Source organism: Eptesicus fuscus, chromosome 8 (assembly GCF_027574615.1).
Source record: "Eptesicus fuscus isolate TK198812 chromosome 8, DD_ASM_mEF_20220401, whole genome shotgun sequence".
Classification (NCBI taxonomy): Eukaryota; Metazoa; Chordata; class Mammalia; order Chiroptera; family Vespertilionidae; genus Eptesicus; species Eptesicus fuscus.
The window spans coordinates 104,376,671-104,395,477 of NC_072480.1; the positions used below are offsets into that span (position 1 = coordinate 104,376,671).

Sequence of the window (18,807 nt, forward strand, 5' to 3'; positions counted from 1 at the left end):
TGCCAGCCCTGCGGCCAACATGGCGGCTGCCAAGTCACACAGACCAACATGGCGGCTGTCCAAACTGTTCTTTGACAGAAAAGATGACTTGTTTCTTCTCACAGTTCCCCCTTTTCTTTATTTAAACTCTTTTCTTCAAACTCGGCTGACACCCCTTGACTCTCCTGCTCTGCAGTGTCCAGGAGAAGACTGACTTGCTGTTTGGTCAGTGTGGTTTCGATTAGCCCTTGGATAAGACATGGGACGATGGGACACCCCGTCACTGTAGCCCCTAACCAAAGGGGTGAAGTGGACACCATCGCTCCAGTGCATCAGAGAAAGGACCCAGGCCCCAGGCTCCAGCTCACGCGTCACTGAAGCTGCCGGTGCCTCAGGCTCAGTGACGGTCCGTGTGCTGTGTTGTCAGGGTGAATGTGCAGCACTGGCCCCAACGTGACACATCTTCCTCCTCCTCCTGTCGGAACCGTATCCAAGGTCAACCTACTCTCCCAGGTCACCCTGCTGCTGGCATCTAGCTGCTCACTATCCCCTTAGCTGCGTCTCGAGTGTAGTTAACGAGCCTTTGCTGGTTCTAGAAAATATAATTAATCCACCACATTCTTGTTCACAGTGGGCCACCAACACCGGACAGACTCAAACCCTGCAGCAATCTATTTCTAGCCTTCAACTCCTTGGCACCCCTCCTGGAAACCCCAGTGGGGTCTGTGTGTATATGGGGATCAAAGGAGCCCCCCGGACTCTCTCTCCCCTTCCTAGTCTGTCTGTCCATTGAAAAAGGTTACGATATGCCAAAGGGAAAGGGATAGCCAATTGTATCAAAGCGCAAGGTCCACTCCAACTGCTGGTCAAGGACACAAGTCAGGGTCCCCCATGACACACCAGACATTAGCACAGGGAACCCACAGTGCAGCACAATGGGCTTCTGAAGATACTCGGCCATTTACGCATCCGGATACATTTCTCATAAACTCCAAGCACTGTTCCCCCCTTGAGATGCAGGAGGCATAGTTTACGTCGGAGGACGGGCCGGATCGTTCTGGGAGGTCCTAGCTCTTTACCTCTGTTGAATGGGAACAGCAGGGCGAGAGTCTTACAGGAAGTGTTTCCCCAGATCGTTTCCTCCGGGTACAAGGCAAGCACACATTCCATCCCGTTACTGTCTGAGGTCCATCCGAATGGGAATGGGACCACGTGGGCCTCTAGCCTTCCTGCCACACTAGCATAACAGTCACTTTTATTCAGGGCGTATACAGAATATTTAATCCATTCCACCCAGGCATTCGTTCCCTTATATCCTACTTCTATTTGCATGGTGGTGGCAGTGGCCTAGGGCAGTGGTCGTCAAACTCGTTAGTCAACAGAGCCAAATATCAACAGTACAACGATTGAAATTTCTTTTGAGAGCCAAATTTTTTAAACTTAAACTTCTTCTAACGCCACTTCTTCAAAATAGACTCGCCCAGGCCACAGTATTTTGTGGAAGAGCCACACTCAAAGGGCCAAAGAGCTGCATGTGGCTCGAGAGCCGCAGTTTCCGACCACGGGCCTAGGGGATCTTGGCCTGTGACATCTACTCCTAAATCTAGTCCTAGCCAATCTTTGACCTAGAGGCTGAAATACTCAAGTTATCTATAACCAATAACTTAACTGGGTAAGCAAGATCCAGATTGTACACATTTCTCCAGCCCACATTGTAAGCCCCTGCAATTTGCCAGATTCCTAAAGCAAATAGAGCACAGTACATGGTGGTTATTAAGACCGCTCCCAGTTTTTAGCGTCAGTTTCAAGGGGATATGTCCTGGTATGGCTGTTCAAGTTGAGGTGTGTCCGCCCTTAACCCATGTGTGATGGGTCCAACCTCGCTCTGCATTCCGAACAGCAGTCTTTGTAAGACAGGTAAGGGCCTTCCCAGGAGGGTTCCAACTTGCTTCCCTTCCAAATCTTGATTAGAACAAACGTAGTCTTCTGGTCGATGGTGATGAACCGGAAGCTCAAGAGGGCCTTGGGTCAGGGGGCCTTCTAACCTGAGAGAGATTAAAGTAGAAGAGATACCCAGTACACAGTTCTTAAGAAATTGGTCTCTAGTTTCCATTGTAGGAAGATCTTGAGGCATTCCAGGGCCTATTGGAACCACCTACAGCCAACTCCAGGTTAAAAAAAAAAAAAAAAAACTTTTCCTAAAATTAAAACCCTAGGAAGGGTTTTACCAAAAGATTATATATAACTAACTAGAGGCCTGGTGCACGAAATTTTGTGCACGGTGGGGGTAGTCCCCTCAGCCAGGTCTGCACGCTTTCGCAATCCAGGACCACTGGGTCCTAACTGCTCGCCTGCCTGCCTGATCGTCCCCAATCACTCCCCTGCCTGTGTGATCACCCCTAACCGCCTCTGCCTGCCTGCCTCATCACCCCTAACCACTCACCTGCCTGCCTGATCGTCCCTAACCGCCTCTGCCTGCCTGTCTCATCGCCCCTAACTGCTCCCTGGGGGGCAGGGCCAGCCTATTCGAGGGGCCGTGGTATTCTGCACTTTCCAACCAGGAATATTTTAATAGGCAGTCTCCAAAAAACTTAGTGCTATGAGCAGGGTTTCTATCCCAATTAAACTGTAATTCTGAGCTCTCAACAGTCTGAACAAACTGCCCTTCACTATTTCCAAAGTTTCTTATTCATCACTATCCCATTTTCCTCCTCTTCAAACCAAGGCAACAAAGGAAACCTTTAATTCTGATCTTCCTCGCCGCAAGGGAACAGCAAACCTGAATCGACATAATTTCTCGCCAGGAGTCACGTCCAAATACTGAGAGACAGGACTGTCGGGCTGACTATGTACATGTGCAATAACAGGCTCACGTTCTAGGCGTAGGCGTCCTCCACAATCCCACAATCCTCTGGTCGAATACTTGCGGTTTTTCTAGCTCCTCTGTAAGCGGTGTTTCCTTCAGTCACGTTGCAACGTCCAGGGCCTCTAGTTGGAGAGGATTTTTCTGTTCTTTGATGCTGATGGCTGTTTACTATTTGGAATTTGAAGTTTCGGGAGCACTGCCACTGCCATGAACGTGTCATGAAACAACCACCCGTGTCATGAAACAACTGCCCATTCAGTCCACGGCTGGCGCCATCCCGGTTGGCAATGAGAAAAGTACTGTGCTGAGCCATTTTCCAATCGGATCTTACTCTTCCTTCCCCAGCACACTCCAAACCTACTCCGGGCCACCCACCCCAACCCTGCAGACCCTTAAACCTTCCCCCCTATTTCTTTGACTTTCCCCCATCAAACTCACACCCTATCGCATTGCCTAGGGGCACCATTAACTGCTCCCTGGGTGTCGGGCTGGCCTGAGCGAGGGGCCATGGTTGTCTGGTCTCTGGTCATTCTGGTCATTTCACCATTGCGGTCGCTGGGCTTTTATTATATAGGCCTGGATTTCTGTTATCAGTCTCCTTGAGTACTTTGGCATAAGCTATTTACCCTCTGTTTAGGGATACAAAATACAAATCATTTACTCTTAACCCTTTGCACTCGCTTGCTTTTTTCTTGATTCCTTTATTCTACTCGGGATTTAAATTTTTAAATACCCCAGATTTAAAAAAAAAACGCAGCAGTAGAATAAAAAACTGGAGTTTCTTTTCATACAAACTTATTTATTTGGATTTTTTTTATATTTCAAATTATTGATACATTCAAAGAGTATAAAAAGAGCTGCTACCAATGCTAACCGTGTCGAGTCACACTCGACATCCGAGTGCAAAAGGTTAAGAGTCCTTGGTTTAGGGAAGACAGAGTTTTCTAGATGGTTGCAAACTGCTGTTTTAATATTTCAGTTTCTCTATTCTGCTTGTCCTGGCTTACTGGCCCGTATCATTTAATCAATTTCATTTTAACATTTCTCTTTTCCTTCTTATCACAGACACAACCTTCACAAATTTCACACTTTCAGATTAGCCTTCAAATCTTCTTTCTATGTCCTTCAAAAATGCATAACCATGCCTTAGTCCTTCCATTAACCCTTTGCACTCGCTTGCTTTTTTCTCAGTTCCTTTATTCTACTCGGGATTTAATTTTTTTAATACCCCAGATTTTACAAAGCGCGGCAGTAGAATAAAAAACTGGAGTTTCTTTTCATACAAACTTATTTATTTGGATTTTTTTATATTTCAAATTATTGATACAAAGAGTATAAAAAGAGCTGCTACCGATGCTAACCGTGTCGAGTCACACTCGACATCCGAGTGCAAAACGTTAAGCATCTCCACTCCAATATTTTTTCTTTCTGTCACCCCATCAGCAAATTGTGCAGACCTTTTTTTTTAATGTATTAGAATTCTTCACTTTTAGAAACCTTAATTTTTCAATAATTACCAAAAAGCAAACAGCCAGCATTTCTTAGATTAATGTTTATCAACACACGTTTTGTAATTATTCTAAAAGACATTAATTAAATTTAAACTGGTTTTAATATTAAAAATTTTGTTTGGACCAATTAATCCTCTTTTTTTATCAGACCAATAAAATATATTCAAGGTGAAATTTTACTACACATGTTACACAAAGACTACAGTATATTTTGAACAACTAATTTTTCCAGAGAAAATACAAGAATTACTTTTCTAAAAAATGAATTTCTATACTTTATGCATTGTTTACAACCACGTAATTTCTCCCAACTTAATTTGAACTTTTAACTCTTAGAAGCCTCAAATTTTAGGTGGCAAGTTAAATACTTAGCATTTCTCAGATTAGTAATACATTTATGTTTTAAAGATATTTCAAATAAAATACAAGACATATTTAATTAATAGATTCAAATCTATCCTCTAGAATTTTTATACGAGGCAAATTCAGATTAATATTTCATTTTAAAATACCTAGATATTTAATAATTCTTATTATTTAATTCAGCAAACTCCAAGTTTTAAGTTACCAAAGACTTTGGAAAATTATGCATAAACTGCTACATTCTTCCTTAGAGATACATCACCTAAGGTTAGTGCTGCCCTTCCCTAGGCCACTTTCCTGAGATGTCAGGCCAACTATTGGTGACAAATGTAATTTATAATATTTCTTGGCCCAACAGGTCCTCAGGGTCTGGCCCAGAGTACTTTCTCATTTGATCTTTTAGTCTTGGTAAATTCGGAAGACCCTTCTTTGCCTTGTTGAATATTAAAGGCTTTATTTTGGTTCTGAGACTGGGGAACTGCTTCCCTAGTTCCTTTAATGATTAGCTCCCTAAGGTCTCATGTGCCCTTGATGGGCCATGTTGTTAGGGTCCCACTGGAGCTCCTGGTTTGGAAATTTTACCTCCGCTGGAAGTGCCCCAGGGCCAGTCGGGTGCTCTCACTCCCAGACCGCCACAGCGGTCCTTCGAAACATTGCTCTCTCTTCTCCCGAGAACAGGATTTCTAAAATGGACATTAATTCAGTCCACGTATACTTGTGGGCCTAGAAATTGATCTAATTGGCCAGCTACACCATGTGGGTCTTCCAGGAGAGGCTTTAACTCTTTCTTTTTACTGCTCCAACTTCTTTTGCAGCCTCGAAAAGCTAGTTTCTGATGGCGTGGTGGCCAAAGGGCTGGCTGGAGCCTGAGGGGGAGGCTGGGATTGTAAATCGCCATCTTGGCTCTTCCCTCAGATCGTCCCTGAGTCACATAGGGAGGGGAAGGCAGGACAAGGGTCTCATTCCTGTCTGCCCTTGTCCTCTTTTAGATTTTTACTGAAAAGTTTTATATCTTAACAACTTTGAGATTTTTAAAGCCAATTATTACCTAAAGCATTTTCTTGACTAATTTTGTAACAGGGATTTGATTTATGCTGTTCACTATGATTGCCCTTTCTGTTCAAACAAGGACACGCTAATCTGGCTGGGAGTCCTATGACCCAGGATCACCCTTGGAATGTGGTCCATCCTCATTCAAGAACCGCCCATTCTCTCGCTGCCATGCCCCCAAGGTCAGCCTTAGTTCTGCCTCGGCTGGCCTGCGCGGGTTTGTGACGTCACAAGCAGGCGCGGGTCACCCGCTCCCCGTCGCAGTCCTGTTCCCATTCTGGTCTCATTCCGGTCCCATCCCGGAATACCAACGCTGACAACTGGATGTTTAATGGACGTGATGCTGGGCGGGATTTTGCAAAATTCTCCACCCTGCTGAGTTCAGTAAGCACCGCCTCCCATTTTGCCACTTGGAAACCTTGTGTTTTTTCCTTTGCCTCAGGTGGGGAAGATAATGGTTTGTTAGGCTTGGAATTAGTTGGCTTTTCTTTTGAACTTCTCTGGGTTGCAACCTCTACAAATTTTACACTTTTAAATCTTAGAATCTTAAAATTTTAACCCAGCACAGAAAACCATAAATCATAGAAGAGCAAATTAAAGTCCCTACTTTATAGACATAAAGACAGAAATAAAACATCAACACAAACACTTACACAGGCGCACGCAACACAAAGTTACACCAAGAGCAACGTCTCTGTCCCGGGTTCGGGAACTTGCCTCCCCAGAACCTCAGCATTCTCCCAATGGACTATGCAGGGGAATGGATTCCCTAGGCCTAGAATTTCTGTTTCCCATCCTCGGCAGGTCTCCTGTGACTTTGTACTCAACCCCCCATGTTGGAGGTTTCTCGTACTCCCCGAGATCTGCTTCGTCCCTCTCTGGCTGCTTCCCTCGCAGGAAAACGGAACCACAGATCAGAACTCCGCAGTCACTTTAAGTCTAAGACACATCCCAGTCACATATGCCCAACCTCCGAGGACACCCAATCACCAAAGCAGTACTCAGTCCATTTCCCGCCTTGGCTCATGCATGAGGTCACCTGATTGCCGCGGGTCTTGCTTGGGTCCTTCCTGTGTTGCTGACTTGACTCTCAATCCCGAACTCGTAGTTGGCCCAGGGGCATTGGCTGTCCCGCCTCACTGAGGCCGCCGCAACTTGGCAGCGGGGTGCACCTCCTCAGGAGAGAGGTCCATTTTCCCTGTGGCGACAGACAGTATCCCAGACGAGCCCCCAAATTGTTAGAAATACGGCGAGCCCCCCAAGTCGGGTCCTGGTAGAACGCAAAACCTACTTGGAAGCTAGGCAGCAAGGCAAATATCTTTACTTCTATGTAGAAGGGTGTGCACACATGGTCTGGAAGCGTGCACATACCGAGCAGGCAGTCTGCTAGCTTTATAATCCCTGACGCACGTTACCTGTCCCTTGCTCTTGATTGGAGCTCAGGCACAGTCTTTCACGATTGGCTAATTCAAAGGGAGGGGTTGGCCCTTGCAGTTTCAAAATGGCGGCCCCCAGGGGAGCTGCAAGCCATGTTGCCAACATGGCGGCTGCCAAGTCACGCAGTCCAACATGGCGGCTGTCTAAACTGTTCTTTGACAGAAAAGATGATTTGTTTATTCTCAGTACCATATTGTTGTTGAAGTTAACAATTATATATGGTAGGTGGTGTGCTCTGGACACAGGTCCACAAACAGTGATTGATTCAGCTGACTACTTAGGGATTTAGAACAAACTTAATAATGCAGTTATAACTAACCCTGAATACTCGTAAATGTTTTCAACATGATCAGTAATGCTTTGGAGTGAGTTAAATCAGCTTCATAGTACAATTGTAATTTTTATACCAGGAGTGGCTCATTATTGCCTGGAGTGATTAATTTTTTTAAGTACAACCTAAAATCTCCCTGTTGGTTGCTTGTTCTTAAGTCCCAGATTTCTCTCATCACTCAGACTGAAATCTGTTGTTTTCCCTTTAAACTTTTTTTTTTTTTTGAGAAGGCAAAACTTAAGTATACTTTGTTTAGAGTGTTTGCTTATTTGTGACTACATTAATTTTTTTTAAACACCCAAGAAGAGTTCTTAGGAAATTAATAAAATATTAAGAAATTAAGGTGAATATTAGGAAAAACTAATTTGATTGTTTTTGTCCTGGAAAGGGACACTTACTGATGTTGAGCCATATTACTTTTGACCACTCGGAATTTTCTAATTCTCTGGGGAATAAGAAGTTGAGGCAGCTAATGAGCACACCATGGCCACTCGCCAGCACCAGGACTAGATAACAATCTATATTTTTTTACTTAAAAACGAGATGAAACTAAGTGGGAAAAGCCTCCGCTTCCCATAGAAACACGAATTGGTACACAAGGACACTTTGGGTATATGCTCTTCCGTCATAATCCACACGAAGCTGCCTCACAGGGTGGTTCATGCAACTTGAATGCTCTTGCTGGGGAAGGCCTAGCCAATGCAATAAGGCAAGAAAAAAAATATATATGCCTACGAGAGGGGGGAGAGAGATTAGACTGCCCACTCACAGGAAACGCGATCACATCGAAAATGTCACGAGATCTACAGAAAAGCTGCACAGCGAGCAGCCTGAGCCCAGCCGTGGTACAGATACAGGTCATGTGCAAAATTCAGTCGTATTTCTGTCTACGAGAAATGAACCACTGGGATTCTAATATTTTTAAATCCAATTTATATTACACCCCAGAAACGGAAATATTTAAGTTTAAATCTGACAAAATATTTGTAGGATCTTTTTGTTGAAAACTACAAAGCTCTTGTGAAAGAAATCAAACAAGACCAGAATAAAGGGGGGGAGATGCTATGAATTGAGAACATGGTACTTTCTACGCTTTCGGTCTGTAGCTTCACCTCAGTTCCCGCTACAAGCCCAGCACGAGGGTTTTGCAGATCTCGACAAGTGGGTCTGGTCAGCAACGCGCTTTTGAAACCAAGAGCCAGTTGGAGACGCACACAGTGGAGGAATCCAGGGGACGGGATGAGAACGCTCTGAGCCGTTTGGGCGAGTCTTCTGCAAGTCTACAATTTCCCAAAGTTCAGTGTGGAGAAAATCAAGTGTAATTTATGAGGCTTATAATAAAAATGCCACTGCCTGCCCTGTTGTGTCCCAGCCTGATTCCACCCTTAAAATAGCCTTCTGGTATTTTACCTACATGTGTCTAACTAGAACGCCTCCGGCCGTATTTGGACATTGTCTATAGACGGCTGAGGAAGACTAAAATAGGACCGCATGGCTTTTACCAGTTCCTCCCCGCCCTCCCCAGGCTGCCCACTGTGGTCATAGTTTTTGTGTGAAGTTTCATAGATGAGTATGGACACAGGCACACACACACACACACGCACACACACACACACACACACACGTGTGGATGCTTATGTGAGTGCTGTTGGAGCTGATTCCGTTCCCTTTCTGGTAATTTTTGTTGGTTTTTCCTGAGGTAATCGTTAACACTGTCTGAGTTGCTGCGGGGTTTCTAAGAAGACACAGTTCTCTCACCCCTGCCTGCCCTCGGGTCGTCTTCCAGTCCCGCAGGTTATCTGGGCACCACCACCTGGAGCCCTGCCGCTCCCCCCAGACGGGCCCTCACGAGGCTGTGGCGCAGCTGCTGTCAGGGCCTGTCGTCGGCGTGACCCGGGAATCCCCGCTGTTTGGTTTGGCCCGTGTCTTTCTTCTAGAGACGCAGCTAATGGCATAAATTACGGGGATAGCAGGCCCTGACACGTGGTGTGAGCTGCTTGCCTGGGCGGCGTGTGGACAGTGTGATCTATGTGGGTGGGGGGTTGGGTGGAGGGAGGCCACGCGTCAGTCTCTGTGTGTCTGCCTTTTCTGGGAACACGCCCGTGTCCTGCTCCAGGGTCTCGCCGGTGTCCGGGATGAGGCCGACAGGACAGTTTTGCTCCGTCTGGTTTCACGTCTGCCACGTCCCGAGGGGCGTGGGCTGGGGAAGGAGAGCCCCACCTCCCGTGCTACACCCTTTCTCCGACTTCTGCCGCCTGCCTCCTGTCTCGGGGGATCTGAAGCGGGCACTGGACACTCCCTGTCGCCTTCCTTCTCTAGACACTTGCATCCAGCTGTGCTCTGCCTTCTGAGTCCCTGACCATGTAGCAGCTTCTTGGCCACCTCTCTGCTGCGGACTCTCCCTGCCTTTGACCCCATCGTTTTAGCTGCCTGTTGGCATGTGCTCAAGGTGCCGTGTGACCGGAGGCGACTGGGTTTTTCCCTCGTGTCGGGTGCTCTCCTTGCCTTGCACTGACGACAGCACTGTTTCCTGGCTGGCTTGCAATCACAGCGCTGCCCGCTCCCCCCCAAGTGGAATGATTCCATGTACATAAAGCGAGGAGAGCATGGATGCAGGCGGTCTGGGCTGCACGGAGTAAGGGCTCCCACGTTATGGAACGTGGTAGCATCAGTGGCTATCGCTCCAACAATCAGGCAAGATAATGGTTTCTCGTTGAAGTCATCAAGGTTCCTGCTTTATGAGTGTTAGGAATATCATGTCCCTTTGTAGTGAATGCTGAAATCACCCTCCTGTCAGGCTATGCCACACGGGATGGACCCTCTGTATTCCTTCACTCCACCCTGCTGTACGTAGCTTCTCAGTTACTTTCCTATCACACATATGATGGGAAATAGGTCGGGTTAACTTATCATTTGTAAGGTCACTCATGGTCTTTACTCTTGTCTTGCATAGTATGCTTTCTTTATTTGAACACTAAGGTAAAAATCCATTTGGCTAGTGAAGGTTCTAAAGGAAAAAGCGTATGCTTTTTTTCCTGTAATTTATTTCCGATTGGATTTCCTTACAGTCAGGTCTGTGTTTTCTGTTATCTCTGTGAAATACTCCTTTTTTGGGTACGTAGAGAAATGAAACATGCAATTCACTTACAAAAGTGTACTGTCGACGTCTTACAGTTTTATTTTCATAACATTTAGGGAGGGACACACTCAGAATGTACGTTTTCCCAGAGGCTGTTTAACTCGGTTGGCATTTTTATGTGTATTCTACGTGAACTCGGTGCCACGGCGTGTCTGAGATGCTCCCTGACTCTGGTCCCGTGTGCTTCTGCCCACGCTGAGCTGGCTTCCTGCATGATGCTAAGCCTGTGACTGCGGGGAACCACGCAGCTCGTGTGTCTCCGTCAGTGACCGAGGGCCGGGACAAGCCAGGCAAACAGCTATTCTGTGTTTGTAACCGTTTGTAACCACCCAGAAAGAGCCGGGAGAAACATGGCTTTAGTGTTGAGTTTCCGAATTTATAAACCTCCTTTCACTGGACTTCCTAGGTCTGTGTGTGTGTGTGTGTATGTGTGTGTGTGATGTTGGTTAGGCAGTAAAAATCGGTGGACAACCAAAATGCGGCCTAATTGGCAAAATGCATGTGGACCCACGGGTCCAACTGAAGACTGAGCGGGTCCCCGAGCACACACCTGTCCCGTGCCCTCCCTGTGGAGGCAGATTTCCCCGCCGCCTGCTGCTTCCCCAGGCCATCGAGGGCCCAGCCCAGGCGCTCGCTCCTGGCTTTTTTTCGGATTCCCCTGCCCCGAGCCGATGCCCCAGCACACAGGGAAAGAAACAGCACCCCTCATGCCTCCCAGCCGGGCCCAACCACCCCGTCTCCCTACCCTTCTTCCAGAGCACCCCACTCCACCAGAAAGGGGCCGTCTTGGCCCGAGGTCCTCTCTCCACTGGTGTCCCCTCCCCTTTGCCTGCCGAGCTCCCTGGGGCTCCGTGTAAACGTCAGCTCAGCTCGTTGCCGACCCTTTCTGGGTCCTCCTAGACCGGGATGGGGGGGGGGGCGGGTGCAGGGAGAAAGTCTGGGCACGGCCATATAAGGCCCGTGACATCATTTGGCCTGGCCCTGCCAGAGTTCATTCAACGTTCGACCAAATCAATGGATGGTGTTGCATGGCCCAAGGATGATGCTACAAATATCCAAACGGCCCTTGGCGAGAAAGGACCCCCCCCCCCACCGTGCCTGGACAGCCAGTGGCTTCCCCGCTGGGTTCCCATAGCTGTGCTGGAGCACCCTGTGCTGGCTGCCTCCCCGCCGCCCACGGAGCCTGACCGCCTCGCGGCTGGCGTGCTTCCGGGCCCTGGCATGGGCTCTTACTCAGGTCACAGAGGAACGACACGTGGGCCAGGGAAGGGTTGTTGTGACTCCTGTGTCTAGGGCCCAGGCCAGTGCTGGGCGGTAGCATGCGGACCCCATGCCCTGCGCCCGACTTCCCTGCCACACGCGATTTCTCTAGAAACAGCATGGCCGTGCCCTGTGGGTAGCGCTGGCGGTGACGGTAGGGGGATGTGCCAGGCCGGCGCCCATAGGTGGTGCTGAGCTGTAGAAATTCCCAAAAGGGAGGGCTCCCGCTCCGCCAGCAGTTCAGCCGGAAAGACGCAGCTCGTAGCCTCTGCAGGAAGCAGGGATGTCCGAGGCGGCGTGACAGACACGTGCGTTACGTGGTGGCTCCGGTTGTGAATCCTGCCGGAGCGTAGAAACAGGCTGGAGGGATTCGGTCACAGAGCGGAGACGGCGCCCGAGCCTCCCGCCTCAGGCGTTGCTGAATCAAAATGAAGACGTCGTTTTGATCATTTAAATGTGTGGATTCAGATGCTGCTGCTGATGATGATGAAAGCGTGTTTATGAGATATTTCCTCTTCACATGTCTGGGGGTCTCACGTGTGTTCTGGGGAACTTCTGAAAGTGTCAGACGATGTTGGGAACAGTACACACCAAAGGGTTGCTTTTTAAGTTTAGGCCTCTGGCCTGTCTCCTCCTGATTTGTGTGCCTTTCTTTTTAATTAATAAGACTGTGGAAACCTTTCCTGAGCATGGCCTACAATGCCTCCTTAAACTGGAGACGGGTAACTTTAAAGGAATGTACTGTTCCGTGTCCAGGAGCAGGGGGGTCTCTCATCATATTTGGCCTCCATAGGACAGCAGCCCTGGCGTCTAGTCATCCCGAGACGACACCTGACCAGGCCCTTACCCATGTGCCGCGTGTGCAGCCTGGAGGTGCTGGGGCCCTTCGGGGTGTCACACACGTCTGCTCTGATCCGGGGGGTGTGCACTCGCCGCTGGGTTTTCCGTGTGTTTTTTTTGCTCGATCTTCCAGGTGGCTTGTTGTTCACTAAGAACATTTGACAATAAATATTAAAAATGCTCCCTGCTGTGCCGTTGCAGGTCCTGTGGTCTTTGGAACTGGGTCACTGGATTTCTGAGGAGCCCTTCGAACTCTCCGACTCCTTTCCCGCTGCTCCGGTGAGTCAGGCGTTACTTTGCGGTGGGAACTTCAACTACAGGTTCTTGAGAAATTATTATTAGCAAAGCTGTGCGCTCTGATGTTTATTAAACCAAGAGCAGTTATGCCCATAACTAGAAAGACATCCAGAGACCATTTATTTGTGAGAACAAATGTGAGAATGCTTTGCAAAAAATTGTGAGAAAAGCATTCTCAAAAAGCCTTAATTATGAAGCCCTCAGGACAGAAAAACGAAAATGAAAAGGCCGGTTCTTGAGAAGGTCCTGTTGTATCCGCTCACAGCTTTGAGCGGTGCTGCTGCTGCCGCCCACAGGACAGACCTGGGAGGCATAAAAGCGCGGCCGGCCCGCAGGACGCGGCGGGCTGTGTGTCCATGTTTCCTAACTCGGCTCGACCTGCCTGAGTTTCCAGGGTGTCCCATGCGAACAGGAACGCTCCAGGCCTGGCTTCCGAAAGCCGAGGCCTGATCCTGCAGGTGGTCCCAGGTGACTGGGCGGCAGCACTGCGCAGGTGGCGACTGGTGCGTGCGGTGTGTTCGTTCACACGGTTATCACCTGGAAGACGAACGGCGGTTGTATCGGCGGCAGCCTTGGTGCATGTTGGCCGCTCGAGTGTTCTAGGTGATTGTCCCGTGATAGAGGTTGGCCGCTGCCCTGAATCGCTGGGCTTTTGAGGTTGTGGGTGGTTCTGTTTTCACTTTTGAGATGGCTGCTTTGATTTCCTGTCAACTTTATAGACGTTTTCTTACGGAGAGAACATGTCCTCTCAGCGAGGCTCTGAAACCCATGTAAGGGATTGAAGCGTAGAGTTAACAGCACAAGGTCAAGGTCCCCTGCGCTCTCACACGAGGGACGGGCAGCCCGAGTACACCGGGCGGTCGCCTTGGAAATGTTCAGACCTGCCTGCTCTGCGTGGGCAAGCGGTGTGGATGGTGTCGTTGCCCACCTCTCCGTGTCAGCTCCCCTCGCACTGCCGTGGGCTCCCCGAGACCTGGAAACGTGCCCTCCTCCCAGCCGTGAGTCTCATCAGATGCCCCCCCTCTGCACAGTGGGTGCCTCTGATGGTTATAGCCGCGCATTCATAACAGGAGACCCAGAGCGAGGGAGCGCCCGACCCGGCCAGTCTGTGGATGAGCTGCGGGGCGGGCGGCCTGTGGGGCCACATAAGTTAGAGAAGAGCGCGGACCAGGGACACGGCTGTGGCGGGACTAAGGGACACGGCTGTAGCGGGACTAAGGGACATGGCTGTGGCGGGACTAGGGACACGGCTGTGGCGGGACTAGGGACACGGCTGTGGCGGGACTAGGGACACGGCTGTGGCGGGACTAAGGGACACGGCTGTGGCGGGACTAGGGACACGGCTGTGGCGGGACTAAAGGACACGGCTGTGGCGGGACTAAGGGACACGGCTGTGGCGGGACTAAGGGACATGGCTGTGGCGGGACTAGGGACACGGCTGTGGCGGGACTAGGGACACGGCTGTGGCGGGACTAGGGACACGGCTGTGGCGGGACTAAGGGACACGGCTGTGGCGGGACTAAGGGACACGGCTGTGGCGGGACTAGGGACACGGCTGTGGCGGGACTAAGGGACACGGCTGTAGCCGGACTAAAGGACACGGCTGTGGCGGGACTAAGGGACACGGCTGTGGCTGGTCTAGGGACACGGCTGTGGCTGGTCTAGGGGACACGGCTGTGGTGGGACGGAAGATGGTGAAGAGACGTGAACAGTTGCTGGTTGTCCATCTGGCTGAGCTGCCTGGCAACTGGGTGGAAAGCAAATGCCTGAGGGCCTCCAGCTCAGAGCCGCCTGCCCGCGCTCGCCGCGGGACAGCTGCCGAGTTAGCCCCGGGCCGAGGGCCTGTGTGCCACCTGGGCGAGCATCTCACTCGCGCTGTCACACACACGCGTGACTGCGAGGGGAACACCAGATTTCAGTTTTGTGCTTCAGAACCCCTTCTTCACAGTTTTGTGTAGACACTTATAAATAGCGTACTAATACAAATTACCTCTTTCCTGAAATAACTTAAGGAGGGAGTTTACAGCTTCATGCACCTCCCACGTCTGGGCTTCCCCTCCTCGGCCTGCCCGCCCCGGAGGGAAGAGCCCCGTGGGACGGGGGTGAGCGGGTCTGTCCGGAGAGCAGACCCAGGTGCTCTCCACGGAAAGGGAGAGGCCCCTGGTCAGGACGCACGGCCGTCATTTTGGAATCAGATTGCAGAATTGTAAACATTAGTGTAAAAGTTCACTGTCGTCACCTCACCTCATAAGTTATATTTAATTACTAAAAATACCTTCATAGTTAACAGTCAGGCAGCAAAAACAAGTAGTACAATCTTTACATAAAATGAAAGAATACATCCTGGGAGTTTCTCTGTATAAACTTGACATCTTTTTGAGCATTAGCTTAGAACTCAGCTGGCGACGCCTGTGCAGACACGCTGTTTCCAGGTGAAAATTAAAGCACTCGAGAGAGGGCAGAAGGCACTCTGACCCTCCCAGGGACCTGAGTCTGTGCCAGGCGTGGAGGCTGCCGTCCCTCCGTCAGCCCTGGCAGGCGAGCGGGGGTGCAGCCAGACAGCCCCAGAGCCTGGAGCTGTTTCCAGTTATTCACTGATGCGCTCCACTCGGCGTGCTCGGCGTGACACGGAGCCGGCGAGCCATCATCTCATTTGCAGCGTAAGCTCGTCTCTGCGCAGACACCCTGCAGGTCACGAGGTGAAGGTCGGGCTGTGCTGGGGTTGCCGAGCAGGGCAGGTGTCAGCGGGGAGTTTGGGGGGCTCTGACTCGGGCTTCGGCGGAGGACGTCGCAGCCCCCGCCCCCACCCCCGCCGCGGGCGGAGGCCTCAGAAGTCCGCGGGCCGGATCATCATGGCCGTGGCCTTGAGCGAGTATCCCGAGCCCTTCCAGTAGTACCACTTGATGCCGTTGAACCTGTTGGTGCTCTGCCTCTGGGGGTAGTACATTCCGTTGAGGTTGGAGGGGCCACACGCGTCGAACCACCAGCCTGTGAAGCGCAGCAGAGGGTCAGGACGGGGCCACCTCCCGGGAGCAGCCGCCCGCCGGTCCACGCGCACATTCCCTGCATTTTACGTGATGGTGTCCTGAGTGCCCTGGGCGGGGCCGCAGAGGGAGGGTGCCCCGTGCACTGTGGGCGGGGCTCGGACAGGCTTCTCCCCTTTGCTCTGGCGCTGCGTGGGGAGGCCACGGCCACGCGTGGGGAGGCCACGGCCACGTACAGGAGGCAGAACGTCTGGACGGGGACACCAAAGCCTCGGGGTGGCTCTTGGCAGCCACACCCTTTCCAGTTCCCCAGCTCAGTGACCTGGACTGATCCAGGCTCCCCCCACCCCTTGAGGAATTCTTTTTGTTTAAAATATAACCCCAAGTTTTAAGTGTCCAGTGGAGGTAGATGAAAAGAAAAAACTTAAAGCCGAGCGGTGCTCACTGAGGTGAAGCCGGTGAGTGGGGAACAGCGGGGGCTGGGCCCCCATCTGCACCCAGGGGCTGGGCGCCTGCTCTCCCCCCACCCAGCTCACGGTGCCCAGGCCTGCAGGGAGCCGTGGAAGGACAGAGAGAGTGTGATGCCACTTATATGAGACTTTAAGATACAGAAGACGGGAGCAGGATTGTTGCCATTTTGTATGCAGTGAGACAGATAATGTGGGTGAACCTGAGTGCAGGGGTCAGCTCAGGGGCGGGTTGGCAGAGCGGCTGTTTGTGTCTGGATGTTGTTTCTTTGAAAAGGACTCTGGTGCAGTATTTACATTGCGTTCTGCGATGTGGCCCCTGGACTGAGTCACCGGCCCTTCACCAGGTGCCCAGGCTCTCCTGGCCTAGCAGCTCCAGGGACAAAGCGGAAGCAAGCCTCTCCCCCGAGGGCAGGCCTTCTGTGACAGCTGACCCATGGCCAGCCTTTCCCCCGCAGGGCCCTGGCCCCCACAGACAGGAAGGCGCCTACCTCCCGTGAGCATCTGTGCGCACTTGCAGATGCACCGGTCCCTGTCCACGTCCTTGGTGCTGAAGTCGCTCCCCGGCTGGCTGATGCTGCTGATCTTGCCGGCCGACCCCGTGAGGCCCTTCAGGTGGATCCTGGGGGCGCGGAGGGGAGAAGAGGGGGATGAGCGGGTGTGTGCCGCCGTGGAACACTTCCCACAAAGGAGCCCTCTGCCAAAGGGCGCCGGCCGCAAGTGCCCCCAGCAGCCTGGACCGAGCATCCTCGCGCGGGAATAAACAGGAACCCGCTTATCATCGAGTCCTGAGGCGGAGCGTGTGTTTTGGTGAAACCTCCACGGATATCACTTGCACAGGCATCAGCGGGACTTGGGCCCTTCCACTCTTTTCCTGCCGCTCTGAGATAAACAGGAAGGGGACTGTGCGTGGGAGGTGGGGAGGGGAGGGCGGGGCTCTGTCCAGGTCCGAGGGCTTCACCCAGATAGGGACGTGTCATGGGAGTGGCCTGGGAGGCCGGCCGGAGCAGGGAAGGGCCTTGGGTCTGCAGCAGAGCCTAGGGCACCCCCGAGAGGAAGCCGAGCCCTCGTGCTGCTGTGCCCGTGTCTGTGCAGTGGGGGAGGAAGAGAGGTGCTGACCCGCCAGGCAGTGGGCATGGCCCTCCTGCGAAGGTGGCAGAGCCTGGCTGTCCCAGTGCCTGTGCTGGGAGGGGAACGGGACGGGGAGGAGGCAGGGAAACCCCTTCAGGGGGCCGTGGGCGGCAGGCTGCCCGGGGCCGAGAGCAGGGTCCACGTGCTGGGTGGGGTGTGGAGCCTGGGCATCGGGTCTGCACATCCTGGGACCCACAGCACAGGCCCTGCAAAGTCAGAGGGAGGACCGCACGCCAGCCCCAGGGGATGGCATCCCTGACGCCCGCTCGTTTGCCAGCCACGTCCTGGGAGATCTCGTTTCCAAGAACCACGTCGGCACGCGGGTGGAGAAGGAGGGTCACGGGCCGAGTGACCCAGCTCTGCCAGGCCCTTCCACGGAGCATCCATGCCCGCACAGCCCGGGAGCCCGCGCTGTCTCCACATGTGGGGTGGTTGCGGTTCCGGGTGGGACTCCTCTGTGGAGCAGGGCGGGCCCGCACTCCTCCATCAGGGTCCCACGCACTCACTTCTCGGGTGGGGGGACTGGAGGGGGTGCTGCTCACTGAGGAGGCGGCCATGGAGGCCGGGCGGGAGCCTGTCCCAGGGCACCTTCGTGTGAGTGACTTAGGTTTCAGTGTTTTTAGATGTGGCAGCTCCGAACACAGAATTTCAGTGTTACCCTTGTTTCCAAGATGCCCCCCAGGGCCCAGCCACACGGCCCCCACGTGGTCCCCACATGGTCCCCGCACAGCTCTGCATGGTCCCCGGCACACCTGCTGCACGCCCTGCATGGCCCTGCATGGCCCCCACATGGTCCCCGGCATGCCTGCTGCACGCCCCGCATGGCCCCCACATGGTCCCCGGCATGCCTGCTGCACGGCCCCTGCATGGCCCCCACATGGTCCCTGGCACGCCTGCTGCACGCCCCGCATGGCCCCCACATGGTCCCCGGCATGCCTGCTGCACGGCCCCTGCATGGCCCCCACATGGTCCCTGGCACGCCTGCTGCACGCCCCGCATGGCCCCCACATGGCCCCCACATGGTCCCTGGCACGCCTGCTGCACGCCCCACATGGCCCTGCATGGCCCCGGACGCCTGTTGCATGGACCCGCATGGCTCTGCATGGTCCCGGCACGGCCCGGCACGCCTGCCACAAAGGCTCATGCAGGTCC

At 52.2% G+C, this 18,807-nt stretch overlaps 2 protein-coding genes across 4 annotated transcripts in view; one reads left to right on the forward strand and one right to left on the reverse strand.

Moving 5' to 3' along the window:
• MCPH1 (microcephalin 1) overlaps positions 1-18,807 on the forward strand; it is a 107,214-nt gene that overhangs the window by 26,553 nt on the left and 61,854 nt on the right. The window contains exon 12 of the mRNA XM_054720198.1: positions 12,978-13,055. Within this exon, the coding sequence (XP_054576173.1) occupies positions 12,978-13,055 (78 nt within the window). The remainder of the gene's footprint in view (positions 1-12,977; positions 13,056-18,807) is intronic.
• Positions 15,321-18,807, reverse strand: part of ANGPT2 (angiopoietin 2) — a 43,078-nt gene continuing 39,591 nt past the window's right edge. For all 3 annotated transcript variants that reach the window (XM_008157765.3, XM_054720199.1, XM_008157764.3), the window contains 2 exons: positions 17,016-17,146; positions 15,321-16,061 (listed from right to left, as the gene is read on the reverse strand). In XM_008157765.3, the coding sequence (XP_008155987.2) occupies positions 15,901-16,061; positions 17,016-17,146 (292 nt within the window). In that variant the 3' untranslated portion in view covers positions 15,321-15,900. The remainder of the gene's footprint in view (positions 16,062-17,015; positions 17,147-18,807) is intronic.